At 36.9% G+C, this 17,488-nt stretch overlaps 1 protein-coding gene across 1 annotated transcript in view; it reads right to left on the bottom strand.

The window, feature by feature from the left end:
* SPEF2 (sperm flagellar 2) overlaps positions 1 to 17,488 on the bottom strand; it is a gene marked incomplete at both ends in the record, with an annotated part of 96,025 nt that overhangs the window by 50,561 nt on the left and 27,976 nt on the right. Inside the window, 11 exons of the mRNA XM_082498005.1 lie at positions 994 to 1,132; positions 1,239 to 1,366; positions 5,232 to 5,371; positions 7,550 to 7,707; positions 8,514 to 8,622; positions 10,669 to 10,916; positions 11,787 to 11,890; positions 12,680 to 12,753; positions 14,179 to 14,257; positions 14,476 to 14,606; positions 15,065 to 15,284. Of these exons, the coding sequence (XP_082354131.1) occupies positions 994 to 1,132; positions 1,239 to 1,366; positions 5,232 to 5,371; positions 7,550 to 7,707; positions 8,514 to 8,622; positions 10,669 to 10,916; positions 11,787 to 11,890; positions 12,680 to 12,753; positions 14,179 to 14,257; positions 14,476 to 14,606; positions 15,065 to 15,284 (1,530 nt within the window). The remainder of the gene's footprint in view (positions 1 to 993; positions 1,133 to 1,238; positions 1,367 to 5,231; positions 5,372 to 7,549; positions 7,708 to 8,513; positions 8,623 to 10,668; positions 10,917 to 11,786; positions 11,891 to 12,679; positions 12,754 to 14,178; positions 14,258 to 14,475; positions 14,607 to 15,064; positions 15,285 to 17,488) is intronic.

Raw genomic sequence — 17,488 nt, 5'->3', positions numbered from 1 at the left:
CTGTCTTACTGTGCTTAGTCTTATCACAGTATCTGACTCTCACTGCATCATATGGGACTATCACCTCCTCTTAACCTAATTTGAAATGGACAATGTCAAACATAGATTTTGGTTACTAGTGAAAGGCCAAATATTTTAAATTTTAGCTTTCTAAAGTTCAGGACAGAGGGATCCCAGTATTTTTATAATTCCATTTAGTAGAAATTAGGAATATGGATCATGATTTTTTAGTCCTCTACTTCATTCTACTGAAATAATGCTATAGAAAAGGAGTTCCAATGCCTTTTCCATCTCAGTGAATTGATCTATGATTCTACTACCAATGTTCCATTCAACTAACAATGTCGCCAGCATTTTTTTTCCCCTTTTCTGGGAGCATTTACTGATATGATTTCAACTAAAAATCATGTCAATTCTGAGATTGGAATCTGATAAATTCAAAGATAGGTCTACTTCCTACCTATGTTAAATCTGGCTCTGAACTTGTAAGGACACGTATTCTTAAGGATTTTTGTGAAGAAGAACTCTCAGGACATGTATGATCTAGCAAAGATCTACCTGAGTCAAAACATGTCAAACAAATGCTCTGTACTTTGTATGAATCAGTTTTAGAAAACATATATTACTATATATAATTTATGAAAAAACTAAATACCTGCCAAGATTTGTTAGAATGTGATAGAAAAGTCCATACTTGCAAGTAAATTTCTAAAAACCATTAAATGTAAAGAAAAAGAAAGGAGAGGAATATTTCTTTTACAATGCGCCAGGATACCATGGTATAACCTCAAAAAAGAAGGAAGACATAAGAAAGATACAGTAAAAAAACAGAGAAGAGTGTGTTCACGTACAAGAGGAAGTGACATAGTTTAAGACGAGTGGTAAAAAGGAAAAAAATGTAAATAATAATATTATCCATGTTATATCCAGGACAAGTTTGTATACAATGAAATAATACTTTAGAGTATATTATAAATTTTGCCATTTACTTACAGTAACTCTTTGGTGTAGTTCTGCTTTTGTTTCCTCATCTTCTCTCAGGTCATCAGCAATAGAATTAAAATCTGATTGCCACTGAGATACAAACTCCTGCTTAAGATCTGGACGCTTCAAATAATCCTGGAATTTTTTTCTGTAAGTTATGGTAATAATAATTTTGGTGTTAAAAGACATATAGAATGTCACAGGGAAAATACGAAATACTAATATTAATGCAACATGCTACTACTTTTACTTACTTAACATCTGCTAAGTAGTAAATCACAGAGTACTGTTCATCCCTTAGACATCTAAGTATAGTTTTGATGGTATTCATATATGCATTTTCTACCATTTCCCAGTGAGGCACTAAAAAACCAGCTATCTCCTGTGAATTTTTAAAAAAACATCAAAATTAATTGGTATATTTCTTGGTAACACATTTAGCTGTAGCATCACCAAATATAAGAAAGATGATTTCATGAATCATATTGCTGATTTTTTTCACTATGTATTTCTTTTGATTTACAACTATTTACCACTGACTATAGACACTGTACCAACATGTAGATTATCCTGTCCATTTCTTTGGAAAAAAGTGGCAGTACTCACAATGAATGGAAAAGTCCAGAAGAATACTCCAATATCTGCGGTTTGGGAAATACTCATAAGCTGTGATGGAACTAAGTGAGTACTTAAGTATCAAAATTTGGTGACACACAACTGATTCAAGCTAGTAAAAATCTAAACTGCCTGTCTACTATTGCAAAAGTGACCTTTGACTGACTGAATAGTCAGGAGCTATTCTGGTTAGAGGAGCTATGCTGGATCTTGTTCTTACCAACCAGGAGGGGCTGGCAGGCAGTGTCAGACTCAAGGGTAGCCTGGGCTGTAGTGACCCTGAAATGGTTGAGTTAGAGATCCTCGAGGCAGCGAGGAAGGTGTGCAGCAGGCTGACCACCCTGGACTTTGGGAGAGCTGACTTTGGCCTCTTGAAGAATCTGCTTGGTATGGTGCCATGGGATGAAGCGCTGGAGGTAAGAGGGGTCCAAGAAAGTTGGTTAATATTCAAGGACCACCTCCTCCAAGCTCAGGAGTGATGCATCCCTGCAAAGAAGAAGGCCGGCAGAAAAGCCAGGAGGCCTGCATGGGTGAACAAGGAGCTCCTGGACATGACCAAAAGGAAAAAGGAGGCCTATAGGCAGTGGAAACAGGGGCAAGTAGCCTGGGAGGTGTACAGAGGAATCATTCGAGCAGCCAGGGATTGGGTTAGACAAGCTAAAGCCCAGATAGAACTAAATCTGGCCAGGGACATTGAGACAAATAAAAAATCCTTCTTTAAGTATGTCAGCGAGAAAAGAAAGACTAGGGAAACTGTGAGCCCTCTCCGGAAGTATACGCAAGGACTGGTTACCCGGGACAGAGACAGAGCTGAGGTACTCAATGAATTTTTTGCCTCAGCCTTCACTGGCAAGGACCACAGCCGCACTGCCTGTGATGCAGAATGCAAAGAGGAGGATTGGGAAAATGGAGAACCACCCGCTGTAGGAGAAGATCAAGTGCGAGATCACCTGAGGAATCTGAAGGTGCACAAGGCCATGGGACCTGATGAGATACATCCGTGGGTCCTGAGGGAGCTAGCAGATGAGGTTGCTAAGCCACTAGCCATCATATTTGACAAGTCGTGGCGGTCTGGCAAGATTTCCCGCCGACTGGAAAGGGGAAACATAACCCCTATTTTCAAAAAGGGAAACAAGGAAGACCCAGGGAACTACAGGCCAGTCAGTCTCACCTCTGTGCCTGGCAAGATCATGGAGCAGATCGTCCTGGAAACTCTGCTGAGGCACATAGAAAACAAGGAGGTGATTGGTGACAGCCAGCATGGCTTCACCAAGGGCAAGTCATGCCTCACAAATTTGGTGGCCTTCTACGAAGGGGTTACAGCGGCAGTGGACAAGGGAAGACCAACTGATGTCATCTACTTGGACTTGTGCAAAGCGTTTGACACTGTCCTACACGATATCCTGGTCTCTAAATTGAAGAGACGTGGATTCGACAAATGGACCACTCGGTGGATAAAGAACTGGCTGGACGGTCACACTAAAAGAGTTGCAATCAACGGCTCGATGTCCAAGTGGAGAGCAGTGACGAGTGGCGTTTCTCAGGGGTCAGTACTGGGACCTGTAATGTTCAATGTCTTTGTCGGCAACATGGACAGTGGGGTTGAGTGCACCGTCAGCAAGTTTGCCGATGATACCAAGCTGTTTGGTGAGGTAGACACGCTGGAGGGGAGGGATGCCATCCAGAGTGACCTGGACAGGCTGCAGAGGTGGGCCCAAGCCAACCTCATGCAGTTCAACAAGGCCAAGTGACAAGGTCTTACGTCTGGGTTGGGGAAGCCCAAGCACAAATACAGGCTCGGCGGGGAATGGCTGGAGAGCAGCCCTGAGGAGAAGGACCCGGGTGTGCTGATTGATGAGAAGCTCAACATGAGCCAGAAATGTGCAATCGCAGCCCAGAAGGCAAACCGTATCCTGGGCTGCATCAAAAGAAGTGTGGCCAGCAGGTCAAAGGAGGTGATTCGGCCCCTCTACTCTACTCGCGTGAGACCCCACCTGCAGTATTGCATCCAGCTCTGGAGTCCCCACCATAAGAAAGACATGGACCTGCTGGAGTGTGTCCAGAGGAGAGCCACGACGATCATCCGAGGGCTGGAGCACATCTCCTATGAGGAGAGGCTGAAAGAGTTGGGGCTGTTGAGCCTGGAGAAGAGGAGGCTCCAGGGAGATCTTATTGCGGCCTTCCAGTACCTAAAGGGGGCCTACAGGAGAGCTGGGGAAGGACTTTTTACTAGGGCATGTAGCGATAGGACGAGGGGGAATGGCTTTGAACTGGAAGAGGGCAGGTTCAGATTAAACATTAGGAAGAAGTTTTTCACTTTGAGGGTGGTGAGGCACTGGAACAGGTTGCCCAGAGAGGTTGTTGAGGCCCCATCCCTGGAGGTGTTCGAGGCCAGGCTGGACGTGGCCTTGGGCAACATGGTCTAGGAGAGGTGTCCCTGTCTATGGCAGGGAGGTTGGAACTCGATGATCTTCAAGGTCCTTTCCAACCTAAACCATTCTATGATTCTATGAATGTCACGAAACGCAAAATAAATCCTACGACCAGAGGAAACCCAGCATATGTGAGCTAATTGCAGCCACGAAGACAAAACTGCTAAATATTAGGAAAGAAATCACAGAACAAAATACAAAGCATCATTATGCAGCCTTCAAATCTAAATCTCAAATACTGGATTCTGTCCCAGCTTCCCATCTCAAAAAATTTACAGTAGAACTAGAACAGACAGACAGAAGGGCAAGAATCATGACTGGGCATAAGAAGTGCTCCACATGAGGAGAGTTAAACAGATTATGACTGGATTGGAGAAGCAAAGCAACATCGAGCAAAATGAAAATGTAATAGATGCCTCTCACATCTTAAATACCTTCAGAGGGTGATTATAGAACTATTATTCATTGTATCTCACAATACAAGAACTAAGGTCATCAAATGACCCAAGCAAACAACAGGTTTAAAGCAAAGACACAGAAATATTTTTTCAGAATTAGTACAATTATACAGGCTATATGGACACCAAAAATTATACAGGCTATATGGACACCAAAAATTAAATTGCTTCAAAAAAAAGCAACTAGACATAATCACGGAAGAAAATTCTGTTGAGAGCTACTGGACATAAAGATGCAGATATAAAGTCATCTCAGGAAACCCCTAAGTTTCAGATCATTGGAAACTAGGAAGGTGTCACTAGGGGAAAATATGTTAGAAAAAAGTATTCTAGGAGAAAGACCAGTGCACACGTTCCCCATTCTTACATTCTTTCTACATGATCCACAACTGGCCCTTGTCAGAAACAGGAAACCAACCTCGTTAAATCTATGCTAGTATTTCATGATATTAAAAAGTATTATTATTTTGGCATCCATGTGCTATTCTTCATCATCATTGTGAAGAATTTAGAAAAAAAACAATGGTCAAAATTTTAAAGTGTGTTCCCTTATTTTATATATTTTAGTAGTAATTTTTAGTTGCATTTTTAGATATTTATAATACAGTACTAGTGTATCTTTCATTGAAAATTATTGAAGAAAATAACATGCAATGAGACAAAAGGTTTAGGTAGAATATGCATAAAATACTGAGAAAAATATCTGCTTTTATATCTGACTTTTAAGAATGAGTGGATGTACCTTGGGAAGTGGTTCATCTACATAAATCCATTCATCTGATCCTGGTTCAACAGGTGGTGGTGCCACAGGAACAGGAGGAAGCAGATCTTGGTGTGTAACCGGTAAAAGCTCTTTTCCTGGTGATATTTCTGGAGCAGATCCTTGTATTTGAATATACAATTAGTACCTTCAAATGTATTTTAAGTATCAGTAAACAGAACTAGACATCTATGCTACTTTGACAAGTTCAAACTAACTGAACAGATTCAATATTTCATTACTTAGGTGTTGTCATCCAAAAATATACTAATCAAATCAGTGATACCAGAGTTATAAACTCACTTTCCAGTTAAGCTTATATTTTGTGGGACTGATACTTTTCTAAAACCATCACTGCAAGAGAAACAGGAAGATAATGAATTAGTATGAATGCATATGAAACAAATTATTTACCAGGTAAATCAAGGCCAGTGGTGTTGATACAGTTCTGAGACTCATTATAACTACCATGATTTCAAGGACTCTCTGATTAATGAAAGAACAGTTGCAAACAATTAGAGCTTCCATGCTGGACTTAGGAAAGAGTGAAGCAAAACAAACATTGAAGAAGAAACAGATAAAACAAGCTAAATCTGGCCTAATATGAAAAATACACCTTACACTGAGGAGAAGCTGAGATGTATGAAAGATGATGGAAGAGAAAAAAGAAAGAGACAGAAAAGATCATGTGGTAGAGAAAGAAACAAGTGAAAAACTAATCCTGCTATAGAAAAATAATACTGAATGTAGTTAGCTTCAGAGCATGATTTGACCCTAGGATATGAATTAATCTCTGGAAAGGTATCAGCATCTGGTCAGTCACGACAGAAGGATCCTACAACTAGATTTTTAAATCAACATTATTAACTGCTCAGAATCATGTGCATGGATTCTGGCCACTGTTGCTGCGGATTTAGAAATATTAAAAAAAAAAAAAAAAGGCTTGCATTAAACCACTTTTGTAACAGTCTTGTATTTTTGTTTGAAAGGAGCTTAACATGTAAAGAATAGATGTGTTTTATTTTACTTTAAGTGTGACAAATCTGTTTCTGAAAAACACTGTCTTGCTGGGTGCTTAAATGGAAAAACTGCTACCATTCTCCTGGTTTAAGTTTATAGAAAGAACAAAACTGTTGGCCACATAACATATTCCAACTACTTCTGCTTCTAATAAATATTTTGAGAACCAATCTCTGGATTTAGCTTTACCATGTCACTCCCAGAATGCTACTGATCTCTGACTAATTAATACACATACTCATATCACTGTTATGCTTATATAAACCTAATAGTGAAGGACTGTTTGGAATCTACCAACATAAATATGAAACTAGACATTATTAACTGATCACAGGGATTATTTCTCCATAGGGATTAAATAGTCCTTACAGTACTTCTACAAAACAGCTGGATTTGCACAAATAAGAATTTTGCCATTGACTCAAGCAGGGCTATGAATTATATCAAGAACACAAAAAACCAATTCCAGCCACATAGTTCTTTGAAAATGCTCCATCCAGTTTTGTGTCAGGTATGATATTTCCAAGAATTTTTCATCAACTGGAAACCCTGTGCAGGAGTAGTAGTCTAAACTTTTACTGTTAAGAGTGTTTTTTAAGCCAATACTATTTTTTTTTCTTTGGTGGTAGAAGACACGTCAAGACTTTCTTGTAATAATTATGAAGAAAAAAAATTGTTATTCAGAAGTCTACTAATCCTGGTTGACTTGATGCATCTTTTCCCCTGGATGCTTCATCTTTTTTACCTTTTTATTTTTAAATAATTCCTTCCTTTTCTGTCATTGAGAGGAAAAATGGAATAAATATGCACCAAAACACATGTGAAAAACACTCCAAGTTGTCCACTTTTTTTAAGCTGCTGCTGATAAATGAATATATGTTGATAATGGCAAGTTAGTCTTTCTTAAACCAGTATGCTATCCCATATGCTGAAGATGCTAGCCATAATATTGAAACCTGGAAAAAAGACTAAATTTAGTAATCCTTTACTTCACGGGATTTAAATAAATCCAATTGACACTTTCTTTTAAATATTAAAAAAAATTCTCAAATGATCTTTACAATTATGTGAAATCAGTCCATATCCTCTGAAAAGGAAAAAACACAACAAAAAAGTTCAGAGTTCTGGTGCAGTTATCACTAACTCACATATCGCCAAGGTCTTGCAGGGCTAGTGAAAATGTATGTTTCCATATAGTTATATACTAAGTATGTGTGTTAATTACAAAGAACAAAGTCTTTTCTTACTGAATTGTAAAAAGTAAGAAGAGGAAAACTTACTTCTATTCTGTTTTTTGGCAATTTCTTCCATTATAATTTCCTTCACTGTTTCGCACATGAGACTTTCTTCTGTCTCTGCATTGACTTTCACTAGAATATTTTGATGGACTGAAAACCATTTCTCTAATTTTGGCCATGTGTCTAGAAAGCCAGAAATTCTACAGAAATCATATTAATGTATAAAATTAAAATCTAACTAATGGGAAATAAAACATTTTTCCCCATTAATACACAAAAGAAAAAGCAGACCATCCAACTTAATACTGTAACAAATCCAGGCAATGCTTTTTGCAAAATAATACTCTATCCACATCAAATCCTTCATTTTCAAGCTACGAAAATTTTCAAAATCCTACTTTTAACTAGTCATATATTTCTTACTTTTTCTTGTCACAAGCTAAACTACTTTTTTATATCACAACTAAAACTACTGTATTCAATAAAAGTCTGAAATAGTTAATAGTATCAAATATTTAGAAACAAAACATTGATTTTGCTGTTTATGTATGATTAAACATCTAATGATTCAATAAAAAATACAAAACTAATTGTTTTTTGTAAATGTAAAAGTGGAAGATAGCATTTTAGAAAAGCTGTAACGCAAATCAAGTGCATTTCACTCAAGGGCAGTCACATGATACATGACACACCTCAGATATATGTATTCATAGATACAGATATATACATATATGTATACATATGGTTCGTGCAGTATGTATCTGAAAAAGAAATTCTCCTTGGAAGACTAACTTGGAAAGGCAAAAGACATGAATTCTTATCTTCTAGGATTATTTATATTGTGCCAAAAATGAAAGTACTCTTTAGGCTTCATATTAGAGAAACTCCTAAGTAAATTCTTAACTTTGGGCATGTCAGTATTATCATGGATCACATATGAGATTCAGATTAACTACATGCCTACACATCTGGCTGAAGCAACTTTTTTGTACTTCATATAACATACCTGTGTAGCACCTGGTCCCTGGCTAAGTCGATCTTCTCTTCTAGGATTTCAGCATATGAATTTTGATTGTTGTTCTCCTGTTCAGTTTGAGATGACTTTGATTTATCCACTGTTTGGAAAATAGCATATGTGAGCATATATTGAAAAAGGCAAATATGCAGGTAGTTATTCGCCTGAAGTAAGAAAATTATTAAGAGAAAAATTTCAGTGTTCCTTGATCTTACATTTCTTAATTTAAAAATTGGGAACCAAACTTCCTAAAAGAAAGGAAAAGTCAGAGAAAATCATAGGCATATAAAACTGAGCTGGAAAGAACCTGAAGACAGTGTCTTGCTTCTTTTTCTGTTTAAATGCATAGCCAATTATAGCACTAACATTTCCCAATAGATGGTTTGCAGTCATAGAATTCTCCATTTGTAGAGAGGGAGTATTCCTGTGGGCTGACTGTTTCAGGCTTATCTATTCTAACAGTTAGAAGGTATTTTCCCAATCTAATCTGAATCTTCCTTGAAGTAACTACTCCTTTTCACAATGGGCAGATATGCCACTGCATCAGAAGACGAGCTGTTTTCTCTCTCTGAGTCTTCTCTAAATTAAAAAACCTTTTCACTGACTAGAAACAAGCCATTTTTTATAGATTTCTGATTTTTTAGTCTTCTTTTGGCTCTTTCTGTCTCCACATTCCATCTTACTCTTTTCAGTGGTGCACAGGGACAGGAGAAGGGGCAACAGGCACAAGCTGGAACACAGGAAATTCCATCTCAACATGAGGAAAAACTTCTTTACTTTGAGGGTGGCAGAGCACTGGCACAGGCTGCCCAGAGAGGTTGCAGGCTCTCCTTCTCTGGAGATACCCAAAACCCACCTGGATGCATTTCTGTCTAACCTGCTCTAGGTGAACCTGCTTTGGCAGGGGGCTTGGACTAGATGATCTCTGAATGTCCCTTCCAATGCCTACCATTCTTTGATTCTCTGATTCTGAAATAAATTCTGTTTGGGTTTTTGAGATTGTACCATGTATTATCACATTTTCAAACAACACAAACTCTTTTAACTAACAAGAATTTCAAGTGTCTGTACATTTATCTCACTGCATTGTTAGCAGAAGTTCTAATGATTTTTCCTTATCCTCACTGCTACCTATACATAAAAGCTAAAGGTAAGGGGTGCTTTAAATCAAGCAATGTGCCATGTAACTACTGCAGGGAAAACAATGAAGAGGAATCTCCTTATAATTTGGGCAATACGGGACATATTCATGAAAAGAACTTATGTTTCGCCAAGGTGAGTAAGGGCAATTAAAAATGTGTGGGCTGGAAGTGAAACAGCCCTCAAAAAGCCTTTGATGCCTTTGCCTTTTTTGACCAACTTTACAGGTTTCTGATTATTGACTGACTAACTGAAGGCAAGACAAAGGCAGTAATCAATAGGTAATGAACGCTGGCACCCCCAGGGAAGGGCTGTTGGCACATCCCTTTGTTTATAATTTCCTTCATCCCTTTCCAAATGTGTCTCCTGGAGAAAAATACTTTTTACACATACTCATTTGTAATGAGGCATATTTTTGCAACTGTTGCAATTTGTGTTTTTTCCAGCTGCTGCTTTATGTGATATCTAACACCAGCCACCATGCTATATCAGCTCCAGTGAGAATTCAGTACAAATACAAACAAGCATATACACATGCACTTGCACAATTTTGATCTGCCTTTGACTGAAACGAAAGTATTTGAAATAATCTGGAAGCTCTCAAGGTGACAATGCACAATTAATAAAAGTGATACTGTGAGATGTAGAGAAATTGTGCAGTAATGCTATTTTGCTCCAGTATGTACAACTTACAGGTATATCTGGTAAATAATGTCTGGGATTAATGTGTTACTTATACCTAGTCGTATACTTTTAGAGGGCTAACGTTAAAAGGGTCCTTACAAATGGAGAAGAAAGCCGTCAAGAAATCTAAACAATTTCTAGTTTCATAATTGTCAGAGGGAAATATATATATTATATAATTTAGTATTTTTAATTAAAATATGCAACTTACATTGCAAAATACTCACAATTTAGTCATTTCAGTATTGTAACAATCTTTAAATTCCCCATACACCAGAATCTGCTTGTCATTTTACTTTGTTAAAAGTAGTTGGAAACTTACACTTCAAGTTAGCCACTCGTTTCAGTACCACAGTGTCTGAAATATCCAATAATACAGAAACATCAAATGCAGGTGAGATAACTGGAGGCTTGTTAGGGGCTCTGGCATCTGTAACAAGTGAGGGCTTTCCAGAATTTGCATCTTTTGCTTGTGGATCAATCCCTGTATAAGCTTTTTCAAATAGCTTTGCCTGATTAATTGTCATTGGAAACCCATCCACAATCCACCCCTTCTCTGCTGGTGTTTGCCTAAAAGCAAATGAAGAACCAGAGTTATACAATGAATCAATAGCATACTAATAACACCTAAAGAAGAGCTTACCCTATCTCTTTCATTCTGAATTCAGTATATTAAATATCCTGATGAGTACAGAATGTGACAGACATAATTAAAAATTAAACTGTAAAGCAATGGATTTTAAATCAGAAAAATAACAGCAAGCCTAGATAAAAGTGAAAAAAGAAAAACCAAAACAATTTTTGCTGTCTTGATAAAGAAATTTTTCAAAAATCTCTAGATAGACATCTATATCAGAGGTGTAATTTCACTATTTCCTCTGCTAACTTTTGTACTGAAGTTAGAAATAGCAAAATCTGTTTCATACTTTTAAAATATACTAATGGGAGTAATATAACTTAAATGATACTCATGTGGGAACTTAAGTGCTAATTGCACATCAGAGTAGTTGAGACAATTTTCTGTCAAACAAGAGTAGACAAAATAAGTAACCTAACTAAGCTGAAGTATGAATGCTTGCATTATGCATTTCACAAAATATAAAAGAAAAAATACTAGCAGGTGCTGAATAGCTTCCAACTAATAAACAAAATAGGGACATTAGTTATATTTAATGACTACATGATAGTCATGTATATTTTTACTTACCTTCAGTAGTCTACAATAATGTCTGCATAATTTAGGAATAGACTCTACTGCTAGCACTCTACTGCTAGCGTAAAATGAGCATTAACTAACTTCACTAATTAGCTCCACTTTCCAAGTAGAAGACTCCAGTGTTCAAAAAAATAGTTTAATGAAGATAAATGGCTGAATCTAGACTACAAGCTGGATAACCATGTTCTAAACAGCTGAGGAAAAAAAGTCATACGATTTCATACTTAATGGCTTCCAATAGGATGTCAATTAGTAATTCATCAGGAATACTTTTTCCTTTCTTCAACAATTTCTGTGATGCAGCACCAAGCTGGGCACGTACAGATAGCTGTGGAAGAGTGCAGTATAAGACTAATATGCTCAGAATGTTCACAACACTCACTGTTAAAAAAAGTACGATTCTACTTTATGTATTATTATTTATTTATTTACATTTAATGTTTACTGTCTTATTTATTTATACTTAATATTTATTGTTATCTATTAAGGAGAAATAGTTTCTACTGATGTAAAAAAGGCCAAATTTAATTGAAATCTTCAACTGATTTCCATCATTACACTCATGAATATGCCAGACAGAAACAAGGTTGAGAAACAAAGGATATGAAGGACAAGAAATAAAAAATTAAGTGTCCTGGTTCTAAGCTTATTCTAATTTTTGCTACCATAAATCCACTGGCAGTTTCCTATAGCAGCATTTAACTTCATAAGTTCTACCAGGATTCTTTTCTATCTTAGCTTTCGAAGTATTCTCCAGTGAGCAATAAATCATTGTAAAATTAAGTATATCTGAACATAAAGAAAAGAAACCTTGTCATGGGATGAATGATCTGCTTGGCAGCAGCAAGATCAGGAATAAATTTTTGCTAACTCAGAAATGACATAGAAAGTACTATATCTTACATAAAAGTGAGGTTTAACAAGAGGATACTTAACTTTAACAATACGTACAACTCCAACAAACACAGGTACAGATTTTCATAATAAACTCTTCATATTTCATAGAGAAAATGCTTGTAGTGAGGTCAATAAATTAATCCAGTGTCACTGTTCAAGTAATTTAACTATTTTAAGTAATGCATCTTTATAAAGTAGAAGCTAAAATTGGATTACAAACCTTGGATAGGTCATCCTGACTGTGATCTGATTTAAATTCTTGCCCAGATGGATCCTTTTTGACAGGAAAATTGCCTAAAACAAGTACATTATAAAATTTGAAAATTCTACAACTATAATATTTATTACCATAGATAAATAATAAAAGTATATGCATCATTATTGTTCTTTGAACAAATCAATACAGAAGGTATACACAACTGTTAGAATCATAGGATCATTGATTAATTCAGGTTGGAAGCAACTTCTGGAGGTCACCAAGCTCGAGTTCAACCTTCTGCTCAAAGTGGCAAGAATTAAAAGGTCAGACCAGGTTGTTCAGTTGTTTTCCCAGTGTGATCCTGAAAACCTCCAAGTATGGAGACTACACTACCTCTCCAGGCAATTTGTTTCAATGCTTGATGGTTCTCATGGGGAAAAGGCCTTGTCTTATGTCTAGTCAGACGGGCAGCAAGAAGGGCTTTTACAGGTATCTCCACAGCAAAAGGAGAGGCTGAAAGCTAGGACTGTTCAGCCTGGAGAAGAGAAGGCCTGAGGGGAATCTTATCTATGCATAGAAATATCTGGGGCAGGGAGGGGGTAATGAAAACAGAGACTGACTCTTATTAGTGGTGTCAAGTAAAATGACAAAAGGCAACAGACACAAACTGAAACACAGAAAATCCTATTTAAACATAAAAATAGTAGCTGTAAGGGTTATGGAATATTGGAACATGTTGCTCAGTGAGGATGTGGAGCCTCCATCCTTGGAGTTCACCATCCAACTGAACATACTCCTGAGCAACCTGCAATAGTGACCCTGCTTTGAGGAGGATTGAACTACATGATCTCCAGAGGTCCCTTCCAACCTTAATCATTCTGTGATTCTAAATTCAGGTGGCTGAGCCCAGTGTCAGTTCCTTAGTTGATGAGATCTGTTGAGCAGAAAGGTAAAGTGAGGGGAGATGAAGGCTTGCCCTTGCTTCCTTTGGAAGCTGCTTTTAAGCGGAAGCTGTCATCGTGAATCCTGCCTGTGGCACGTTACAGCTGTGCAGTGGCACATTACAGCTGTGCAACAGCCATGTCTGCACCCCATATCCTGTCTCCTTGATTCTGACCCTGATGCACATCTGCTGACTTGAGTTCCCAGCTTGATCTCAGATTTGCTTCATTGCTAGAATTGCTGGGTTGTCACCAGACTGAGGCTCACACTGATCAATGTCTCTGGACCCAATAGTGACCCTGACTTTAGTTGACATCCTCACTCTTTCTTGGTGAATGCTGGCACCTCCTACTTTGCTATTGTCCTTGTCAGCTAGCTCACCTTCTTTCACAGAGCAGCTTGCACCTCCTGCTCCCATACACTAGGAATGTGTGGAAACAGGAAATTCATAATGGAAACTAACACAAATGTACAAGAGAAAGGAGAATTGCCATTCAAATCTAATATGATAAGGTAAGAATTAAAATTAAATTTTATAAATATATATATATACACATATAAATAAAATACATATGCACCTTGGGTTCCATTGATAGGTGTCTCTGTTTGGAGTTTCTTTAGAACTTCCAGTGGTGATTTTGACAAGTTCTTCTGGACCTTGTATCGATTATGAAAGGAAATGGATTAGAAAAGAAACTACATATGACAGGAAAAACAAGCCTGTTAACTCAGGCTGACTCTTGAAGTCTTATAAGTCAAAACTTAGATGTAAGTTTGAAATTGAGTGAAAAATTGAAACAATATGCTTTCTTCCTTATATATTTCATTTTGTCTCCCTGTGACAGCCAAAACCAAAATTAAAAAAAAATGTTCACCTCATTTTGTTTCCCAGAAGTCTCTGCTTCTTGTGGAATCACATTGTGTTCACTTTTCATTTCATTTCTAAGAAAAGCTTGTATGGCCTCCTGAACCAGAGTATCAACAGATAGTACCTGAATATTGCAAACTAATACACAAAAAAAAAATAGATAACTTTACCATTTGAGTTGAGCATATATACATAGAGACTATTACTGGCAATTAATTTAATTATTTCGTTTGGGCTTTTGATGAAAGTTGTTTCCACTGCCTCTTCTCTGTAACCACTGCACAGTGTGTATCCAGAATCACATAGCTATCTTGCTAGTCTCTTCTATAACAAAGATCCCCAGAGAGTTTGCCAAAAGTTTTTTCAAATACTCAATGCAGAAGTAATACTATATTAAGACTGTATTCAAGTTGAGGTGTTTTTAATCTTATTTTGGAAGATAATGAATGACTTGCTACCAACCCCTGCAAAATACAGATGCATCTGAGGTTCAAGTATTAGTAATGCGAGGACTTGCCCAAACAATTTCCACATTAAGAGTGGGATTTTAATGCAAATAAACACTTTTAAGAATTTTAGGAAAAAAAAATCTCTACCTTTTTCAATAAACTTCACACAGGTAGTTTTTCCACTAAAAAGTTTTCCCAAAATACATCCCTTGATAGGAAATGGAGGAAATACAGGTGGTGAAGGTTTGGGTTTTGGAGGATAGAAAATCTCCATCAGTCTACGAAGCACATGACCCAATATGTTATTATTAAGAGCAGGTTTGTTTTCACTGTCCTCTTCAGTTGGGCACCATTCCCCTGCCATACTCTGTATAAATGACAAATTACCAAATAATTTGTCAATATGTGCCTTGTCTTTCATCTTTCTAGATACATGCATTTATACACAAACATAATACATACAATAACCAAACGTGCATAGTACTAAATAATAAAATAATCTTTAGAATAGACCTTTGTTAAAGTTACAATTATGTCATAATGATTAAGCATTAATTGATATTCACTAATACCTAGTTGAGAGAGACAAGTACTCCTACAACCATTTTCATAGATTCCTAGAAGAATTTTTTTTAATTCCATGAAAAATCATTTCACCAATACCATAGAATGAATCAGTAGCAGATTTTTTTAATAGAAGCCCAGCATCCTAACATTCAGCATAACAAAAACTAGACAACATTATTGCCCAGTACCACACAAAAGTCTTTAAAAATTTTTACAGACAAAGATTTCAAATATATATATTTGCCTAACACATATTCAATAGAGAGAAAAAAAACAACCAAACCCAACAACCCTAAAGAAACAAACCACCATATAATTCAAACATTTTTAAGGGAAGGAAATACTGAGTAGAAACTGCCAGTTCGTCTACTCCGAGACCAATGTAAATTTATCCGTGGTATGAGTTACCAGCATACAGCTTAATGAGTTTTTGCTGGTAAAGATGCTTTTACTGACGATCACATTGGAAGAAAGATGAGAATGAAAAGACGTAGTCAAAAGAATTGAACCCAGAATTGTGCTTTTGCCACCCTAATATATACTCTACCAGTATTGGATCTTATAACCCTAGCAAAGTGTTGATGTGCAGTTTTCAGTATGCAGGACAATACTAATCGTGTATTAATTATTATTTGGTTGCAGCCTACCAAATAGCTGTTTGGAAGATACATGGACTAACAATATTCCCAATTAGATTCTAGCTTGTCACCTCATTTGAGGTGCACAATAAGGGGTTGAGAGGCAAACTCAAATGTTAGAGCAAGAGAAAATCCAACTAGGAAAAAAAAAAGAAGGAAAAAAGTGTTCACAATGAGAGCAAGTAAGCACAGGAATAGCGGCATAGAGAGTCTGTGGATTCTCTATCATTGGAAATACTTGAAAGCTGACCACACACAGTGCTGAAGAACCTTATCTAAATCAGAAGTTGGCCCTGCTTTGAGCAAAGAGGTTGAACTGAATGACCTCTCTCCACATCCCTTTCAACCTAAACAAGTGTATCATTCTATGAATTAAACCTTTAATCACCTTCAACAGAACCAATCAGTTTCAAACTTCTACTGAAAGATAACGTTTTGGATTCATGTTCCAGGTAGAATATGCAATCTTTTCCTGAACTCACTATCATGAATGATATATTACCACAGCATACATTCTACTAACAGAACTTGATCAGTGTTGACTTTGAACATCTGTGCATTAGATAGAATAACACAATATAATTTATTATGACTCTAAATGAAAATATCACCTATTTTTAATCAGTAAAAACAAAAAAAATCTTTTTGTTTTGCACAATATCCCTTATTTAATGTATCTCAGAAAATGTACTTCTTAATATGTAATGGAAAAGACGTGCTTAAAAACCCCAAGTCCCTGTCCTATCTGAACCATTCTTCCTTAAAGATGTACATAGAGATGGAACAGCTCTTGTAAGTTCTTTCAGCCTTGTAGGAAAAATGAATTCCAAATGGAACGGGCTCCCCATTCCAAGTACTCACCTTTCAGATTTCTTAACCAGAAGATTGCTAGACAGTACCTGTCTTGAGCTAAAGTAGCCTACCTGGCAGAAACAACTTTTCAGGTATCCAGGTAAGAGTTATGTAACTACTGGTCAACACGCTCAATTGAAACTGGAAATTATTTGATATTTAGCGCATTGCCTACTGTTATGCTTGTTTTGGGTGGCTCCATTAATTTATTAAGTGACTAGTCACAACCGATGATGTGCAGGCTTCCAAATATTTTCAAGCTCGATGTAATGTGGAATGTGCAACTGACTGACAACCCTGTGTTTTGTTCTTGTATTTTATCAAATACATTTGACACTTTTAGTTAGTATTCCTAATGTAAGCTCCGTATTCTTGAGAGATGCCAAATTGCTGATGCTGGGCGTTTTTCTCAAGGGCTAAGAAAATCTGCATAAACTTTGCCAGAATGCCCTGCCAATACTCTTTTATACAGAAGCAATACTTTGAAGGTATTAGCTGTTCACTTAGGTTTTTA

This window comes from Vanellus vanellus (assembly GCF_965231255.1).
Source record: "Vanellus vanellus genome assembly, chromosome: Z".
In the NCBI taxonomy this organism is placed as follows: Eukaryota; Metazoa; Chordata; class Aves; order Charadriiformes; family Charadriidae; genus Vanellus; species Vanellus vanellus.
The sequence above is the reverse complement of the archived record's forward strand: the minus strand, read 5'-3'. Positions and strand labels throughout refer to the sequence as shown.